Raw genomic sequence first — 16,974 nt, 5'->3', positions numbered from 1 at the left:
ACACATAATGTAGGAATAATGATGTTTATATGTAATGTAGGAATAGTGATGTTTATATGTAATGTAGGAATAATGATGTTTATATGCAATGTAGGAATAATGATGTTTATATGCAATGTAGGAATAATGTGTATACGTAGTGTAGGAATAATGATGTTTATACATAATGTAGGAATAATGATGTTTATATGTAATGTAGGAATAATGATGTATATACGTACTGTAGGAATAATGATGTGTATACATAATGTAGGAATAATGATGTGCAAACATAATGTAGGAATAATAATGTTTGTACGTAATGTAGGAATAATAATGTTTATACGTAATGTAGGAATGATGATGTTTATACGTAGTGTAGGAATAATGATGTGCAAACATAATGTAGGAATAATGATGTTTGTACGTAATGTAGGAATAATGATGTTTGTACGTAATGTAGGAATAATGATGTTTATATGTAATGTAGGAATAATGATGTTTATATGTAATGTAGGAATAATGATGTTTATACATAATGTAGGAATAATGATGTTTGTACGTAATGTAGGAATAATGATGTTTATACATAATGTAGGAATAATGATGTTTATATGTAATGTAGGAATAATGATGTTTATATGTAATGTAGTAATGATGATGTTTATACGTAATGTAGGAATAATGATGTTTATACATAATGTAGGAATAATGATGTTTATACATAGTGTAGGAATAGTGATGTGTATACATAATGTAGGAATAATGATGTTTATACATAATGTAGGAATAATGATGTTTATATGTAATGTAGGAATAATGATGTTTATATGTAATGTAGGAATAATGATGTTTATACATAATGTAGGAATAATGATGTTTATACGTAATGTAGGAATAGTGATGTTCATATGTAATGTAGGAATAAAGATGTTTGTACGTAATGTAGGAATAATGATGTATATACATAATGTAGGAATAGTGATGTTTATACGTAATGTAGGGAAAATGATAAATGTACGTAATGTAGGAATAATGATGTGTATACATAATGTAGGAATAATGATGTTTATATGTAATGTAGGAATAATGATGTATATACATAATGTAGGAATAATGATGTTTATACATAATGTAGGAATAATGATGTTTATACGTAATGTAGGAATAATGATGTTTATACATAATGTAGGAATAATGATGTTTGTACATAATGTAGGAATAATGATGTGTATACATAATGTAGGAATAATGATGTTTATATGTAATGCAGGAATAATGATGTTTGTACGTAATGTAGGAATAATGATGTTTGTGCGTAATGTAGGAATAATGATGTGTATATGTGTACGTGTCTGAAGTCCTCGTTTTCATATCAAGATTGATTTAGAAATTATGGATCTTTTTTTTAAACTACAATAGAATGTACTTTTGAGTTTTCACACTGATTTACAATGCTCCCATTGCATTTCCTAGATATCAATGAAGAACAGGAGTTGATTGCTCACCAACAGCAGTTACCTGCCCTTGTCATAGAGGTTTATAGAATAATTTTTTAATTTATGCACTATTACCGATCTTGTGTTTGTCTTGTTATTTAATACATATCCACTAGCATGTGGTTTTTACATGTTATCAGAATCATTTCAATGTGTGCAACACCTTGTACAGTATACAGCTGTATATCAAATTCACATGTAATCATTTATACAATATACTTCTTCTTTTAGAATCTTGGCATGGAGCCAAACAACATGACTGTCCTCTCCCCTGTTCAGCTAATAGAGGTAAGGCAAGATCTACAGTTATTGTCAATATCTGTAGTAGAGGTTAGGCACGGTCTACGGTTATTGTCAATATCTGTATTAGAGGTAAGGCACGGTCTACGGTTATTGTCAATATCTGTATATAGAGGTAAGGCATGGTCTATGGTTATTGTCAATATCTGTATTAGAGGTAAGGCACGGTCTACGGTTATTGTCAATATCTGTATTAGAGGTAAGGCACGGTCTACGGTTATTGTCAATATCTGTATTAGAGGTAAGGCATGGTCTATGGTTATTGTCAATATCTGTATTAGAGGTAAGGCACGGTCTACAATTATTGTCAATATCTGTATTAGAGGTAAGGCACGATCTACAGTTATTGTCAATATCTGTATTAGAAGTAAGGCATGGTCTACGGTTATTGTCAATATCTGTATTGGAGGTAAGGCATGGTCTACGGTTATTGTCAATATCTGTATTAGAGGTAAGGCACGGTCTACAGTTATTGTCAATATCTGTATTAGAGGTAAGGCACGGTCTACGGTTATTGTCAATATCTGTATTAGAGGTAAGGCACGGCCTACTGTTATTGTCAATATCTGTAATAGAGGTAAGGCACGGTCTACTGTTGTCAATATCTGTATTGGAGATAAGGCACAATCTATGGTTATTGTCAATATCTGTATTAGAGGTAAGGCACGGTCTACAGTTATTGTCAATATCTGTATTAGAGGTAAAGCATGTCTACGGTTATTGTCAATATCTGTACTAGCGGTAAGGCAAGGTCTATGATTATTGTCAATATCTGTAGTAGAATTACCAACAGGTGAAATTGAAAGAAAGGTGAAATTTGAATTCATCTTATACTGTAAAAGTACATATATATTGCACAGAGACTCGAGATAAGTATTTATCCATTTTCTTTTATACATTGGGGAAATACAGTATGATATTTCAAGAAAACAAACAGCAACTGCAGTGTTTTAGCATATGTTGATCTCTTTCAGTTGTACATTTCTGGAACAAACATTGACGCCACAGAATACGATTTCAAGAAAGCGCTAGATCTTCTTCAGTACATAGACAAGGTGATTAGGTTAATTCATCAGAGTATTCATAAGTATCTCTCTACCTGTATTCATAAGTATCTCTCTACCGGTATTCAGATATTCATAAGTATATTTATACCTGTATTCAGACCATAAGTATCTCTATAACTGTATTCACACCATAAGTATCTTTATACCTGTATTAAGATATTCATAAATATCTCTATAACTGTATTCAGATATTCATAAGTATCTCTATAACTGTATTCAGACCATAAGTATCTCTATACCTGTATTCAGACTATTCATAAATATCTCTCTACCTGTATTCAGATATTCATAAGTATCTCTATACCTGTATTCAGACCATAAATATCTCTCTACCTGTATTCATAAGTATCTCTATAACTGTATTCAGATATTCATAAGTATCTCTATACCTACATGTATATTCAGACCATAAGTATCTCTCTACCTGTATTCAGACCATAAGTATCTCTATACCTGTATTCATAAGTATCTCTATAACTGTATTCAGATATTCATAAGTATCTCTATACCTGTATTCATAAGTATCTCTATAACTGTATTCAGATATTCATAAGTATCTCTATACCTATATTCAGACCATAAGTATCTTTCTACCTGTATTCAGACCATAAGTATCTCTATACCTGTATTCAGATATTCATAAGTATCTCTATACCTATATTCAGACCATAAGTATCTCTATACCTGTATTCAGACTATTCATAAATATCTCTCTACCTGTATTCATAAGTATCTCTATAACTGTATTCACACCATAAGTATCTTTATACCTGTATTAAGATATTCATAAGTATCTCTATACCTGTATTCAGATATTCATAAGTATCTCTATACCTGTATTCAGATATTCATAAGTATTTCTATACCTGTATTCAGATATTCAAAAGTATCTCTATACCTGTATTAAGATATTCATAAGTATCTCTCTACCTGTATTCAGATATTCATAAGTATCTCTCTACCTGTATTCAGACCATAAATATCTCTATACCTGTATTCAGATATTCATAAGTATTTCTATACCTGTATTCAGGTATTCATAAGTACCTCTCTACCTGTATTCAGATATTCATAAGTATCTCTCTACCTGTATTAAGATATTCATAAGTATCTCTATACCTGTATTCAGACCATAAGTATCTCTATACCTGTATTCAGATATTCATAAGTATCTCTCTACCTGCATTCATAAGTACCTCTAAACCTGTATTCAGATATTCATACTCTATCCCTGTATTCAGACTATTCGTATTTCTATACCTGTAGAGGAAATGAGTATACTATTGAGTCATATTTCAGAATGTTGATAAAATAAAAACATTGTAAAAGTCAGGGGTTAAAGTTCAAGGAAGTTGAGTAAATGGAACTCTGAACAGCTTTGTTATTTAGACATAGTAGTTACACATGTTACATTACACACCCGTGTTCTCGCTTTGTATTACACACCCGTGTTCTCGCTTATTACACACCCGTGTTCTCGCTTTGCATTACACACCCGTGTTCTCGCTTTGCATTACACACCCGTGTTCTCGCTTTGCATTACACACCCATGTTCTCGCTTTGCATTACACACCCGTGTTCTCGCTTATTACACACCCGTGTTCTCGCTTTGCATTACACACCCGTGTTCTTGCTTTGCATTACACACCCGTGTTCTTGCTTTGCATTACACACCCGTGTTCTCGCTTATTACACACCCGTGTTCTCGCTTTGCATTACACACCCATGTTCTCGCTTATTACACACCCGTGTTCTCGCTTTGCATTACACACCCATGTTCTCGCTTTGCATTACACACCCGTGTTCTCGCTTATTACACACCCGTGTTCTCGCTTTGCATTACACACCCATGTTTTCGCTTATTACACACCCGTGTTCTCGCTTTGCATTACACACCCATGTTCTCGCTTATTACACACCCGTGTTCTCGCTTTGCATTACACACCCGTGTTCTCCCTTTGCATTACACACCCGTGTTCTCGCTTTGCATTACACACCCATGTTCTTGCTTATTACACACCCGTGTTCTCGCTTATTACACACCCATGTTCTTGCTTATTACACACCCGTGTTCTCGCTTTGCATTACACACCCATGTTCTTGCTTTGCATTACACACCCGTGTTCTCGCTTATTACACACCCATGTTCTTGCTTATTACACACCCGTGTTCTCGCTTTGCATTACACACCCATGTTCTCGCTTATTACACACCCGTGTTCTCGCTTATTACACACCCATGTTCTTGCTTATTACACACCCGTGTTCTCGCTTTGCATTACACACCCATGTTCTCGCTTATTACACACCCGTGTTCTCGCTTATTACACACCCATGTTCTTGCTTATTACACACCCGTGTTCTCGCTTTGCATTACACACCCGTGTTCTCGCTTTGCAATGTGTAGAGTGCACATCTTAATCACCTATCAGTAAGGCATGGTGTAGGGAACATATCACTCGTGTCTCGGACTGTCTCTGTGACCATGAACAGATTGAGACTTTGTATAGTTCTACAATATACATGTACATGTCTGATATTACAAAAGTCACAAGACATTCTTTTGAAAAAATGTTAATTCAATTTTTTTTTTACCTGGAAAAAGAAGTAAGAATTTAACAATTTGCAATTGCACATACATATACGTTCGAATTTTTATTTGTCACAGACTGACCCAGCTCTGGACTTTGAGAGTTTGAGGATGCACATCTGGGCCCAGTCAATTCTCAGGGACAGGTGAGTAACATATCAAAGTCCTTTCTAATGGATAGGTGAGGCTATGTTTAGTACCACAGGCTCTATGCATGTTTTGGTACCCTTGATATGTTAGAAAGACTTGTATTCCATATTATAGAGTACTTCATTTCAGTGATTAGAAATATAATTAAACAAAGTTATTGTATACTGAGTTTTATAGATTCAACTTGCATGTAATCCATCTAGATAGGTACTGGAGAATCAATTATATGATATAACATTTTTATTAGTCCCCTAGACTTTTTCTTTTGCCATCCATTTGTCTGTTAGTCTGGCAAATTAGTTTTCCACACTTTTTTGCCATGCTTGCAGATATTCATTTAGTACATTGCTCTACCATGACGAGTTGCAGATCTTGTTTGAATTTTGTTCTGGTCCAGTGAGTTTTTGCTGAGTTATGGCCTTTGGACTTAGAAAATAAAACACTAATACTCAGTTTTCCGCACTTTTTTGTAATGCTTGCAAAAATTATGCATGACATTTGCATTCTATTCTTATCAAAAGATTTTTATGCTGGTAAGGGACTGTTTTATTTCTCCTATCGAGATTTGCTTGGATCCTATATCCAATGAACACCCTGTATTTACATGTACACAGGTATGTACAGCGATATAAACATATGCACGTTATAACCTTTTGAAGAGACAAAAATCACTTAATGTTAAAAACACCTGTTTCAAATAGTTTCAATGGAGAAAATGTTTTCCTTTCTTTAGCTGTGCTTCACAACCATCCACAGGGGACAGGGTTAGGTCACAATAATTGTTACCGGTATTCATAGAATTACAGTGCATATTGAGAAATTTGGTAATCAGTCTCCCATTGTTCTATGATGTAACTTTAAGGTTGTTAACCAATCTAATTGAAATCAGACTTCTTAGATCCGCGCCGTATATTCTGCGTAAGAAGATCTGACATAACCCAACTAGGGGTAATGTTCATGTGAACTTGATGTTAGCCAATCAACACGTCGCCTATGAAGTCGTCGGTGTTCACAATTCAAGGAAAATGGCTGCTACTGTTTGGTTTTAAAGAAAACACATCACAGCTAGATGTGACGTCACATTGCACCGTTTATGTTGACTGGCGTTATATTCCTCGCGTTAATATATAAGCCATCTTGAAAACTATTCAAATCATACCCATCCCTATTCATACATAAATCGCAATTTACTATTAATTTGATTTGGGTGTATTTCATATCGTACATTTTGTTGTTTGTATGAACAGAATAGATTAGGCATTATTGCGAAAGTTTAAAATTCCTTATGTGAGAATATACAAGTTTAAAGTGTGAAATAAACTCCGTGGGAGACAGATTACTGCAACTTGTTCATGAATTGCCGGGAATCGCTTAAATAGTCATCATTGCCTGCATGGAGCAATCTGACTGGCTGATAGTTCTAATGAGTATTCCAAGTGAAAGGTCATGCAGATGTGACCTCCTATGGGGTTATGTCAGATCCTATTGTAGCGATTAGGACCTGATTTTAATTAGATTGAGTTTTTGATAGTATGACTACCAAAGCTAGGGAGATGCATGTTAGGTGTAAAGTTTTACGTAAGAATATATTGGAATTTGAAAAAAAAGATATGCTAATTAACTGTACATGTTAAATATCTACACTCCTTCAGCAAGTGAAGGTTTGCGTTTGTATACTCGCACGTCTTATCATGTAACTTTCCTTTCAGCTGGCAACAAGACGAGTCTGTGGATGTGATGGAGACTGTCATGAACACGGTCTTCTTTAAAACGGTGGACTTGGCTTATAAAGAGGGTGTGTAGTGGATTTATATGTATATAGGCACTTTGAAATTACGTGTAATTCATACTTATATTGAATTTAGCCAAGGAAGGAGCAAAACAAATCTTACTCGCATATTTAAGAACATTTGTTATCCATTTATATTTTTGTATTTATTTAGCAATATTCCATTATCATCTGCATATGGTGTTTATGTCTCCCAACTGATTCGATATGCGAGAAGATATTTAGTGTATAAACTATTTCTATATTCAGTGTATAAACTATTTCTAAATCGAGATAGATTACAAATAAGCTGATGTTACAGAGGTCAACAGTCTTGTTTAAAGCCAGCATTTTGCAAAATTTTATGGTCGTTTTAATGATCTGATTTGGAAATACATCCTGTCATTAGGTCAAATGCTGTCTGGTGGGTTTCATAGATATTGTAAGGCTGTTCTTTACATACTACTTTTGACTACGGATTACTCTATTTATCCCATCAAGATACAAGGCTCACAATAGGTGTGACTGGTCAATAGGGGATGTTTACTCTTCCTCGACACCTGATCCATCCTACTGGTCAATAGGGGATGTTTACTCCTCCTCGACACCTGATACTTCCTACTGGTCAATAGGGGATGTTTACTCCTCCTCGACACCTGATACCTCCTACTGGTCAATAGGGGATGTTTACTCCTCCTCGACACCTGATCCCTCCTCTGGTCAATAGGGGATGTTTACTCCTCCTCGACACCTGATCCATCCTCTGGTCAATAGGGGATGTTTACTCCTCCTCGACACCTGATACCTCCTCTGGTCAATAGGGGATGTTTACTCCTCCTCGACACCTGATACCTCCTACTGGTCAATAGGGGATGTTTACTCCTCCTCGACACCTGATACCTCCTCTGGTATATCCAGGGGCCTGTGTTTGGCTTACTTATAATTTTGTATTCTTGATAAGATTTATGATATTGATCATTGTTTGTTATCTTCACTTTTTCATTAATTGATTTCTTTCAGGAGTGGATGTGAGGACCTTCATGCCTGGATTAAGGAACATTTTACTTTGTGATGAACTTGGAGATCTGAAGGAGGATTCAAACTTCCAGTATTTAATACAAGCAGGATATGAACATATTGGTCAAGTGCTTTGAATTCTGGGATACAAACATATTGGATGGTGCTGTGAATTCTGGGATGTGAACGTTATGAATTCTGGGATATGAACATGTTGAACGAGTTTGAATTCTTGGATGCAAACTTATAGGACTTATAAGTGTTTTGAATTGTATGTGTGGAGATCATAAATCAAGACTGCCTATCTTGTAAAATGAATGACAATGAACATGTGTATTGTAAACTTCTAAATAATGTTAAGTCAAGTGATGTTGAAATGATAAACAATCTGTGGAGAAATATTTGTGAAAACATTTAATAGTTACACATGTGTTGTTGTGCACTGTGATGTTGGCATTTCGCTGTGGGATGATGTGAACATAAGTAAACTTTTATTTAGCCAACAAAGACTATTTATTGTCATTACGCATTCTGATCAAGCTAGAAAAAATACTGATACAGCTCACATGATGAATCATCAAACTTACACCACCATAACTGAAAGATGAAATAGTGAGCAAGGTGTGCAGACAAATTAAATAACATGAAATAGTGTGTAGATGTACAGACAAATTTAAATGAAATAGTGTGCAGTGTGTACAGACAAATTTAAATGAAATAGTGTGTAGGATGTACAGACAAATTAAATAAGGGCTGTTCCAGAAATGATCAAATGGGGGGATCGGGCGGCAAATGAAATTTTTTTGTGTGGGTGGTCGTATTTTTTCATATTTTATTTGGTCCGTGGTTGGACTGTTAAAAAAATATTTATTATGGGTAGTGGGTAGTTTCTATTGTTTTATTTTGTGCCACGTGGGTGTTGAGTTTTCAGAATATTTTTATTGTCGCTCTTGGTTACAAAACGTCGGAGGGAAAATTGAAAACGTGTTTTCGAAATCGGAAATCGGAAGTAACATAGAACTATTCGAGTTGTCGCTCTTTGCAGCGCATAACTTTCCATTACGGCACTCTTCAAATTAGAGGCGCGTTTAATAGGGTCCCTTTGGACGTGATGGCGGCGAACTCTGTTCTGTAGAATATTACAGTTTACAGTGCATCGATTTTGGCATATTTTGAAACCAATAGGTATTCCGTTTTCTAATAAAAATAGACAAACCTTAGTTGATTTATACGAGGGTACCGATGCGTTATATTTATCAGTCAGTGTGATGGTGATATAGATGCCTCCGGGCGCGGGCTACATTAGAAGACGAACGATTCGTGGAAAAACATATCCATACCCATTTCATGATAATAGCATCGTTTGGACTCCCAATCTTTCCAACATTCCCGCCATAGATGCCTTTGATTGTCGATGTGACATCGTTTCTTCAGAACTACTGTGATACAATGTCGCACAGGCATTACCGCGTCATTGACTAGAATGTTTGTCCCGAAAACCTCGCGAGATTTGTACCGTTTTCATTTTTAAAAATATTTTTGTGGTGGGTCTGGTTAGTTTTTTTTTTTTATTATTAGATGGGTCATTGTAAAATGAGTTTATCAATTTGATGGGTCATGGGGTAATTTTTTTTATGGGTGCTTGGTATATACAAAAGGTGCCTCCCGACCCCGATTCTCTGTTATCTATACATCGTGTTCTGAGTTTATTTCATGTACTGAATCACTTTCACTTTTCCTGTATTAAGTAATCCTACCCACAACCTTCCCTCACTGTCCACACTCAATCCACAAGGTTCATCTAGACCACAGTTCTCCACACATCTCAGGAACTGTCCGTTCTGATCCAGGATGTGTAGACAGGCATTGTTGTTATCAGTCACAATGATCTGACTGATTGAGTTTATCACTAAATGTTCAGGATTAAATGTTTTCTTCCTGGCTGGTGTACCGTCATATCGGAATCGGACTCTTCCTGACTTGTCCACCACGACCACGGCCTTAGCATTATTATCAGAGGCACAAATGTCTCCATTGTTGTTCTCTACCACCCACAGTATATTTCTCCCTCCTTTATAAATCGGTTGTCCATGGTCATCTCTCTCTATTTCCTGTTTCATAATGTGTTTATCATATCGGACAATTTTATATCGGCTAGTAAAGCCAGAAGTACTCATACTGACCAGGATGTCCCCTGATCTGGTACAGCATAATCCCATTGGACTCCAACCCTTCGGTATGGTGATCAGTGTCTCTGTTCTCCCGTGTCTGACAATGTTCACAGTTCTATTGGGACCATCACTGTATACCAGTTCTCCCTGACTGGTGATGGTAATGTCATTAGGGCTAACTTGACATGTGACAGTGTCCCGTACAGACCCGTGTATGTCAACACGTCTTATGGTTTTATCTTTACCACTAACCCAAGCTTCATCCACTCCCACACAGGCAACACTGTATAGAGGGTTAACTTCACCTGCAATGGTAGCAATCATCTTGGCTTTGTCTAATAGCTTACTCAGCGATAAGTTGGAGACTTTATCTGTCAGACTAGAGAGTGCTCCCTGAGTCAGCAGGGCCTGATGTTCTCCTCATTCTATTCGGAGTTCTTTACCCTGAACTGTGTTTGTTTTTAGTGCTGGGATTTTGACATCAATATCAGTAGGCATGTTCCTATAATGCCCAAGTTTTGATTTGTAGTTGGTGACATCTGACATTGTGGTAGACCGAATGATTTTTCTGTTTTTTTTAACTGTTTCAGTCATTTCTTGAATAAGATTGCTAAGCTTTGAATGGTGGGATTTTAAAGCAGCCAGATTATTTTCTTTAATGAATTTCATCATAGAGTCAAACTTATTGAAGATGGTGTCTACTTCTTGGTGTCAAAATTTTCTGTTCTTTCCTGTCTCTTTTTCCAGCTCATCAAATTTACCAATTGTAATAGATAATTTGTCGTCTGTAATTTCGCTTTTCTCCCTGTACCTAGGAATGATAACATATTCAATTTCTTGGGTTTCTTTCTCAATTTCTTTTTTCTTACTCTCAATAATTTCGGATAATTCAACAGCATCATGACCTTTGTGGAGACCAAGCATGCATTTCATGCAAACTGGAACCTCACATTGTTTGCAGTGAGCCTCACATCTTTGTTTGAGGTGAGTGGCACACTCAGGAAAAGCCATTTTTCTGTCCTTGAAATGCACGATGTCATGTGGTTGGTACTTAAACTTGTCCACATGTTTGCTGACGCACGTCACACACAGACTGACCTGACAGTTGTTACAGAATTGCTGGGTGGGGTTATCACAAAGGTCACAGATGATGACCTCTTGTGCCCAGGTGGTGGGCGTGGCCATTGTCTTTCCTCAAGACCTGGAAATAAATTAAAGACTATAATCAATATCAGGTACATTGTATGTATCCGCAAGATTATTGCATGCGAGAAGGTAATGTGGTAACTTGGAATGCAGAAAAAAATATTTTTTAAATTTCGTAGATCAAATATTCATTTTCCCGTAGAGACAGGGAGATGACATGGTATTCTATTGAATGAAAGACTATGTACTTTGTTTAACAAAATAGAAGTAGGCAACGAAGTCACTATATCTTACAATGTACTACCTTTTCCCATATAATAAAAAATATTTAGACAAAAGATACATTGGGAGACCAGATAAAACACTTCGAGCACTTGTAACGCCAAAATATCATAAACTTAAAAAACCTTTATATATCTATTTCTCATATCTTTAAAGACCCATCTCATGACCATATGGTCAGTGAAAATGTAGGCGGAGCCTAATCTAAACAGATGTTATTTACCTGGAGTGACCAGGGTCTACCAAGGTGTTAATTGCTATATCCCATGGCACTCAAAAGAAATACACAGAGACAGAACATGGTAGAAATCTACCTGTCCATGCTTTTTTTTTTTTATAGTTTTGATATACACAGGCCCTGTCTCAGGGACCTCTGCAGAGTTTCTGTGGTCATAGTGTTTGAATAATGGTTGTATTCCTAAGGGTAACTGACACACACTCTACACCCTCCCCCTCTTTCTCTCTCTCTCTCTGTCATTGACTCAATGAATAATTTCTGTTATAAATATAGAGGTATCATAAATTGATGACATAAATTATTTCAATAGGTTTCAAGTTTTAGAAATTATTGTGCCAATTATTGTTTGATTTCTGATTGTGTAATTTATAATACATGTACAGGTATATAGAGGGGGAAAAAATTACAATTATATTGAAATTGCATTGTTCAGGGGCCTTTTTAAAAAGAATTGAATTACAAGAAAATAGCAGTTGTGGACAGGTCATTGCTATCAAAACTCAGGTATACTGGGCTTCCTCAAGATCTAAAGAATGCTTGTAGATACTGGCTGTTATTGTTATCAAAACACTTCTCTGGGGTATTCTCTTTAGAGAAGTCAAGAGGCATAGCCTTCATCGATGAAGGCTATGCCTCTCGACTTCTCTAAAGAGAATACTCTCTGGGGTAGCCCCAGACCACAGTGTCTGCAGATGTCACTCCACCTGAGATCTATTGTTAAATGTTTGATTGACAGGTAGCTTACAATTTGGGGGGGGGGGGGGGGTCAACTTAAAATTGGGTCTTTAAGACAGTCCGAAGATCCTAATTGTTCTGTTTTGTTTCGTACTATCACCTCTGTCTTACCACGCTTTATACACGTGTTTACCATTGATGTGTATATGAACTCTGATTACCTAATGTATATACATGTATTATCAGGGGCGTAGCTAGGACTGTTTCAATGTGTAGGCACGAAAGATGAAACTGAAGGGGTAGGTGCAGGAGGGGGTGGTCCCCTCTCGTTGGGGGTGGGGGTCACGGGTCACCCCCGAGAAAATTTTGAAATATTAGGACTCGTTTGCACTACTCTGAGCATCAAAATGATTGCAATAGACATTAAATATTGTACAACTTTTGAAAAATTTAAACTATTAAGTTCGAGAGCGAGCCATTGTGATTACCAAAGTTTAGAAAAAATATTTAACCATTATGTAGAATACATTATTAAAAGAAAAGGTCCGACGGAATGATAATTTTATATCCAATTTTAAATACTAGAAATATATATGAACAACTTATATTTTGAAAACATTTATGGACAAAAATGTGTTTTGAAAATAAAGAAAAATAATGTGTAGGCACGTGCCTACTTGAGCCTAACGAAGCTACGCCCCTGTTTATAAATATTGTGTTTGTACCTGATGCACCATTTAACATGGTTGAAGCAAAAATTAATTGAATTGAAAACTGAATTGTCATCCACTTGAAAATATTGGTTTCCTTCGGGTACTCATGATAATTAACCACAGACACTTGATTCTGTAAATAACCTGTGCAATTAACCCCTTGTGCCAATATTCAGACCAGAGACATAAATATAAACTATAGAAGAATTTGATTAATCGTTATCAATTGATAAAAATTTAATCAGTCAGTTTTAAACTTTTAACCAGATTTTTAGTTCTCCACTGCCTTGTTCTTGATGTTACAGAGAGATCATGATTTTCTTTTCATTTAACAATCTGGCGTGTGAAAATCACTGCATTTAACACGTGATATGTCGCAATCTGGCGTGTGAATTTGACATGCAATGACCTCTCAACTGAACTTGAGAACTTGCAATAACAAAATGAGTTCCAGGACTAACTTTTATGGGACATGTAAAACACTGGAAACGTGGAACATTTTAAAACAATTAATGTTAAATATGGGGGATTTTAAAACAAGGTAAGTATGGAGGATTTTAAAGCAATGTAAGTATGGGGGATTTTAAAGCAATATGTAAGTATGGGGGATTTTAAAGCAATGTAAGTATGGAGGATTTTAAAGCAATGTAAGTATGGAGGATTTTAAAGCAATGTAAGTATGGAGGATTTTAAGACAGTGGAAATATGAAGCATTTTAAAACAGTGGAAATATGAAGTATTATAAAGGGTGTAAAACAGTAGAAGAATGGAGTTTAAAAACAATGGAAGAATGGAGTATTTTAAAACAGTGGAAATTAATTATATGGAATAATGTTTGTATGTTAATTGAATTTCTAGATAATGCAAATGACATCACACTTCTATTTGTTACACACCCACAATAACAAACAAATTAGATATTTATTTTTATATGAAATGTATAAACCAACCAAATATGATTCAGTAATTTACCTTTTACTTTCAGTCATTGACCAATCCATCACCCCACCCAAATATCATACAGTCAGGAAAGTACTTTTGGTTTAGTGTTTTATATTTCCTGGTTCAAACCAATCCGTTCTTGGGTCACGTGATGTATGTTTTTCTTTCTTGTGCAGTTAGAGTATAAGAGCAGTGTTGATACACATGATAAAGGAATTTAAACATCTACTACCTCTGTCAAATTCCTGTTCATGCTAAGATATTACCTTCTTTGCACACACCTTAAGGTAGAGACCGATAGCAACCACGTGATCAGTAAAAACGGACAAATCTACATGGTATTTACACGAACAACTAGAGACTTGTAATGGAAGGATAACTTGCCCCAGATACATGTACACCTGCTATTTTGACTCCATTTATTTAATACATCAAACAATGTTATGAAAATGTGAAGAGATGAAAGCTTAATTTCTCAGAAGCAGGTGAGGCTCATGTCAAATTGAATTTCTTAGGGGCAGGTGGGTTACATGTCAAAGGTCAATTGTCAGGGACAGGTGAGGTAGATGCCAAATATTAATTTCTCAGGGGCAGATGGGTTAGATGCCAAATGTTAATTTCTCGGGGGCAGATGGGTTAGATGTCAAATGTTAATTTCTCGGGGGCAGATGGGTTAGATGCCAAATCTTAATTTCTCGGGGGCAGATGGGTTAGATGCCAAATCTTAATTTCTCGGGAGCAGATGGGTTAGATGCCAAATGTTAATTTCTCAGGGGCAGATGGGATAGATGCCAAAAGTCAGTTTCAGGGACAGGTGAGGTACATATTAAAACATTTTAGGGATAGGTGAACCATATTGATATTTTTAGAAAGGCCTGTATTCCCTATTACAGAGTACCTAAGTTCGGTGTTTAAACAAAGTCATTGTACATTGAGTTCTGTAGTTTTCAACCTGCATAGGATTCCCTCTTGAGATGACCTTTCATACTTGAGAATTAATTAAATCATTTAACGTACGTTCTTGTTTTTACTCAACATTTGCTTGGGTCTTATAACCTTTTGAAGATACAAAACTAACTTTTTGAAACACCTGTTTCAAATAGTTTCAATGGAGAAATTGTTTCCCTTTCTTTAGCTGTTCTTCACGACGAACAGCAGGAGAGGGTTAAGTCACAGTTGTCCAGGGAGTGTTTATTGTTCTATGATGTAAATTTGAGGTTGTTCACAGCATGACTACTAAGGCTGGGGAGGGAGTCCAGGTGGGGTTAAAGTGTTACATAGGCATGATATCGAAATTTCTAAAAGAAATAACCCAAGAATTCATAATTAAACATCTTTTACAGTGTAGCACCCTTAGTTTAGGTTCATGTTTGTATATACAGATGCCCTGCATTTTTCAGCTGGGAACAAGACGAGTCTGTGGATGTGATGGAGACTGTCATGAACACGGTCTTCTTTAAAACGGTGGACTTGGCTTACAAAGAGGGTGTGTAGTGGATTTGTATGTATATGGGCATGTTGAAATTACGTGTAATTCATACTTATATTGAATGAAAGAGGAAAACATAAAATGTTGTTTATATACTTTGGCTCAACACTTGTTATCTATTGTGATGTAATTGAAATCAATGTTGCTCTACTCTAGTCATTTTAAAAGCTTTTGTGTCGAAAATCATTCATCGGGAAAATTAATAACCATGTGTTGCTTAGTCCTCTGTTTACATTTACTTACCCCTCCTCCACCATATAGTTCATTCCTTTAATCCCATCATACTCGCAGTGTACTCGTTCATCTATTAGTGTCGGTATCCAGTAAGTTCCTTTAGACTTTCATTTCCTGTGTTTATTATATACATATCGATACACATATTGTATAGTGGCTGATCGATGCTGATCCAAGTAAATTATGGAAGGGAGTACAACTTTCACATACATGTATTTCTCTTTTAGGGAGATGCGGTCTTGATGAGAACAATTTGAATCTACTTTTTTACTGGACATTGAATTCTTTTAATCATGCCCTTAACCGAAAGAAAGTATAAAATTCTTGTAAATATGTCCCAAATTCCAAAGACGGAAAAATTGTGGTTTGTGTATCAATAATAAATATCACTGGGGTTTGAATTTGTTATATAAGATTTTATTATCAAAGAATACTCTTTAATAGTAAATTCAAACCCAATCGATATATCTACCTGTAGTTTGTTCTGTTGTCTGCCAGCAGTCTGAAAATCAAGATATAGCGCTCACGGCAGATGTGACCGGTCGACAGGATTCATAATCCATCTAGGCACATGATCTCATAACTTCTATAATACAAATAGAGAGTTGGGCAAACACGGACCCCTGGACACACCAGAGGTGGGATCAGGTATCAAGGAGTAATCATCCCATGTCGACCGGTCAAACCCACCGTGAACCCTATATATCTTAATCAG

The 16,974-nt window shown here is 35.9% G+C and overlaps 2 protein-coding genes across 4 annotated transcripts in view; one reads left to right on the top strand and one right to left on the bottom strand.

Annotated features, from left to right (window-relative positions):
* LOC125650724 (nuclear pore complex protein Nup133-like) overlaps window positions 1–16,732 on the top strand; it is a 67,289-nt gene extending 50,557 nt beyond the window's left edge. Inside the window, exons 29-34 of one of the 3 annotated variants that reach the window (XM_056166377.1) lie at window positions 1,456–1,517; window positions 1,710–1,766; window positions 2,753–2,833; window positions 5,513–5,580; window positions 7,294–7,379; window positions 16,487–16,732. In XM_056166377.1, the coding sequence (XP_056022352.1) occupies window positions 1,456–1,517; window positions 1,710–1,766; window positions 2,753–2,833; window positions 5,513–5,580; window positions 7,294–7,379; window positions 16,487–16,578 (446 nt within the window). In that variant the 3' untranslated portion in view covers window positions 16,579–16,732. Of the gene's footprint in view, window positions 1–1,455; window positions 1,518–1,709; window positions 1,767–2,752; window positions 2,834–5,512; window positions 5,581–7,293; window positions 7,380–7,853; window positions 7,987–8,372; window positions 8,877–16,486 lie in introns of those variants that run through there. The other 2 variants (XM_056166376.1, XM_056166378.1) reach the window with 2 other exon arrangements.
* LOC130055080 (brain tumor protein-like) lies at window positions 8,531–14,813 on the bottom strand. Its single transcript, XM_056166379.1, has 2 exons — window positions 14,567–14,813; window positions 8,531–11,741 (listed from the first exon to the last, which is right to left on the bottom strand). Exon 2 carries the CDS (start codon window positions 10,862–10,864, stop codon window positions 10,076–10,078), a length of 789 nt encoding a protein of 262 aa, XP_056022354.1. The 5' UTR covers window positions 10,865–11,741; window positions 14,567–14,813; the 3' UTR covers window positions 8,531–10,075.
* Window positions 16,733–16,974: the final 242 nt, after the last annotated feature.

The sequence above is a fragment of the Ostrea edulis genome, chromosome 5, assembly GCF_947568905.1.
Source record: "Ostrea edulis chromosome 5, xbOstEdul1.1, whole genome shotgun sequence".
NCBI lineage: Eukaryota > Metazoa > Mollusca > Bivalvia > Ostreida > Ostreidae > Ostrea > Ostrea edulis.
Note: the sequence above shows the minus strand (reverse complement) of the source record. Positions and strands in the feature narration are given on the sequence as shown.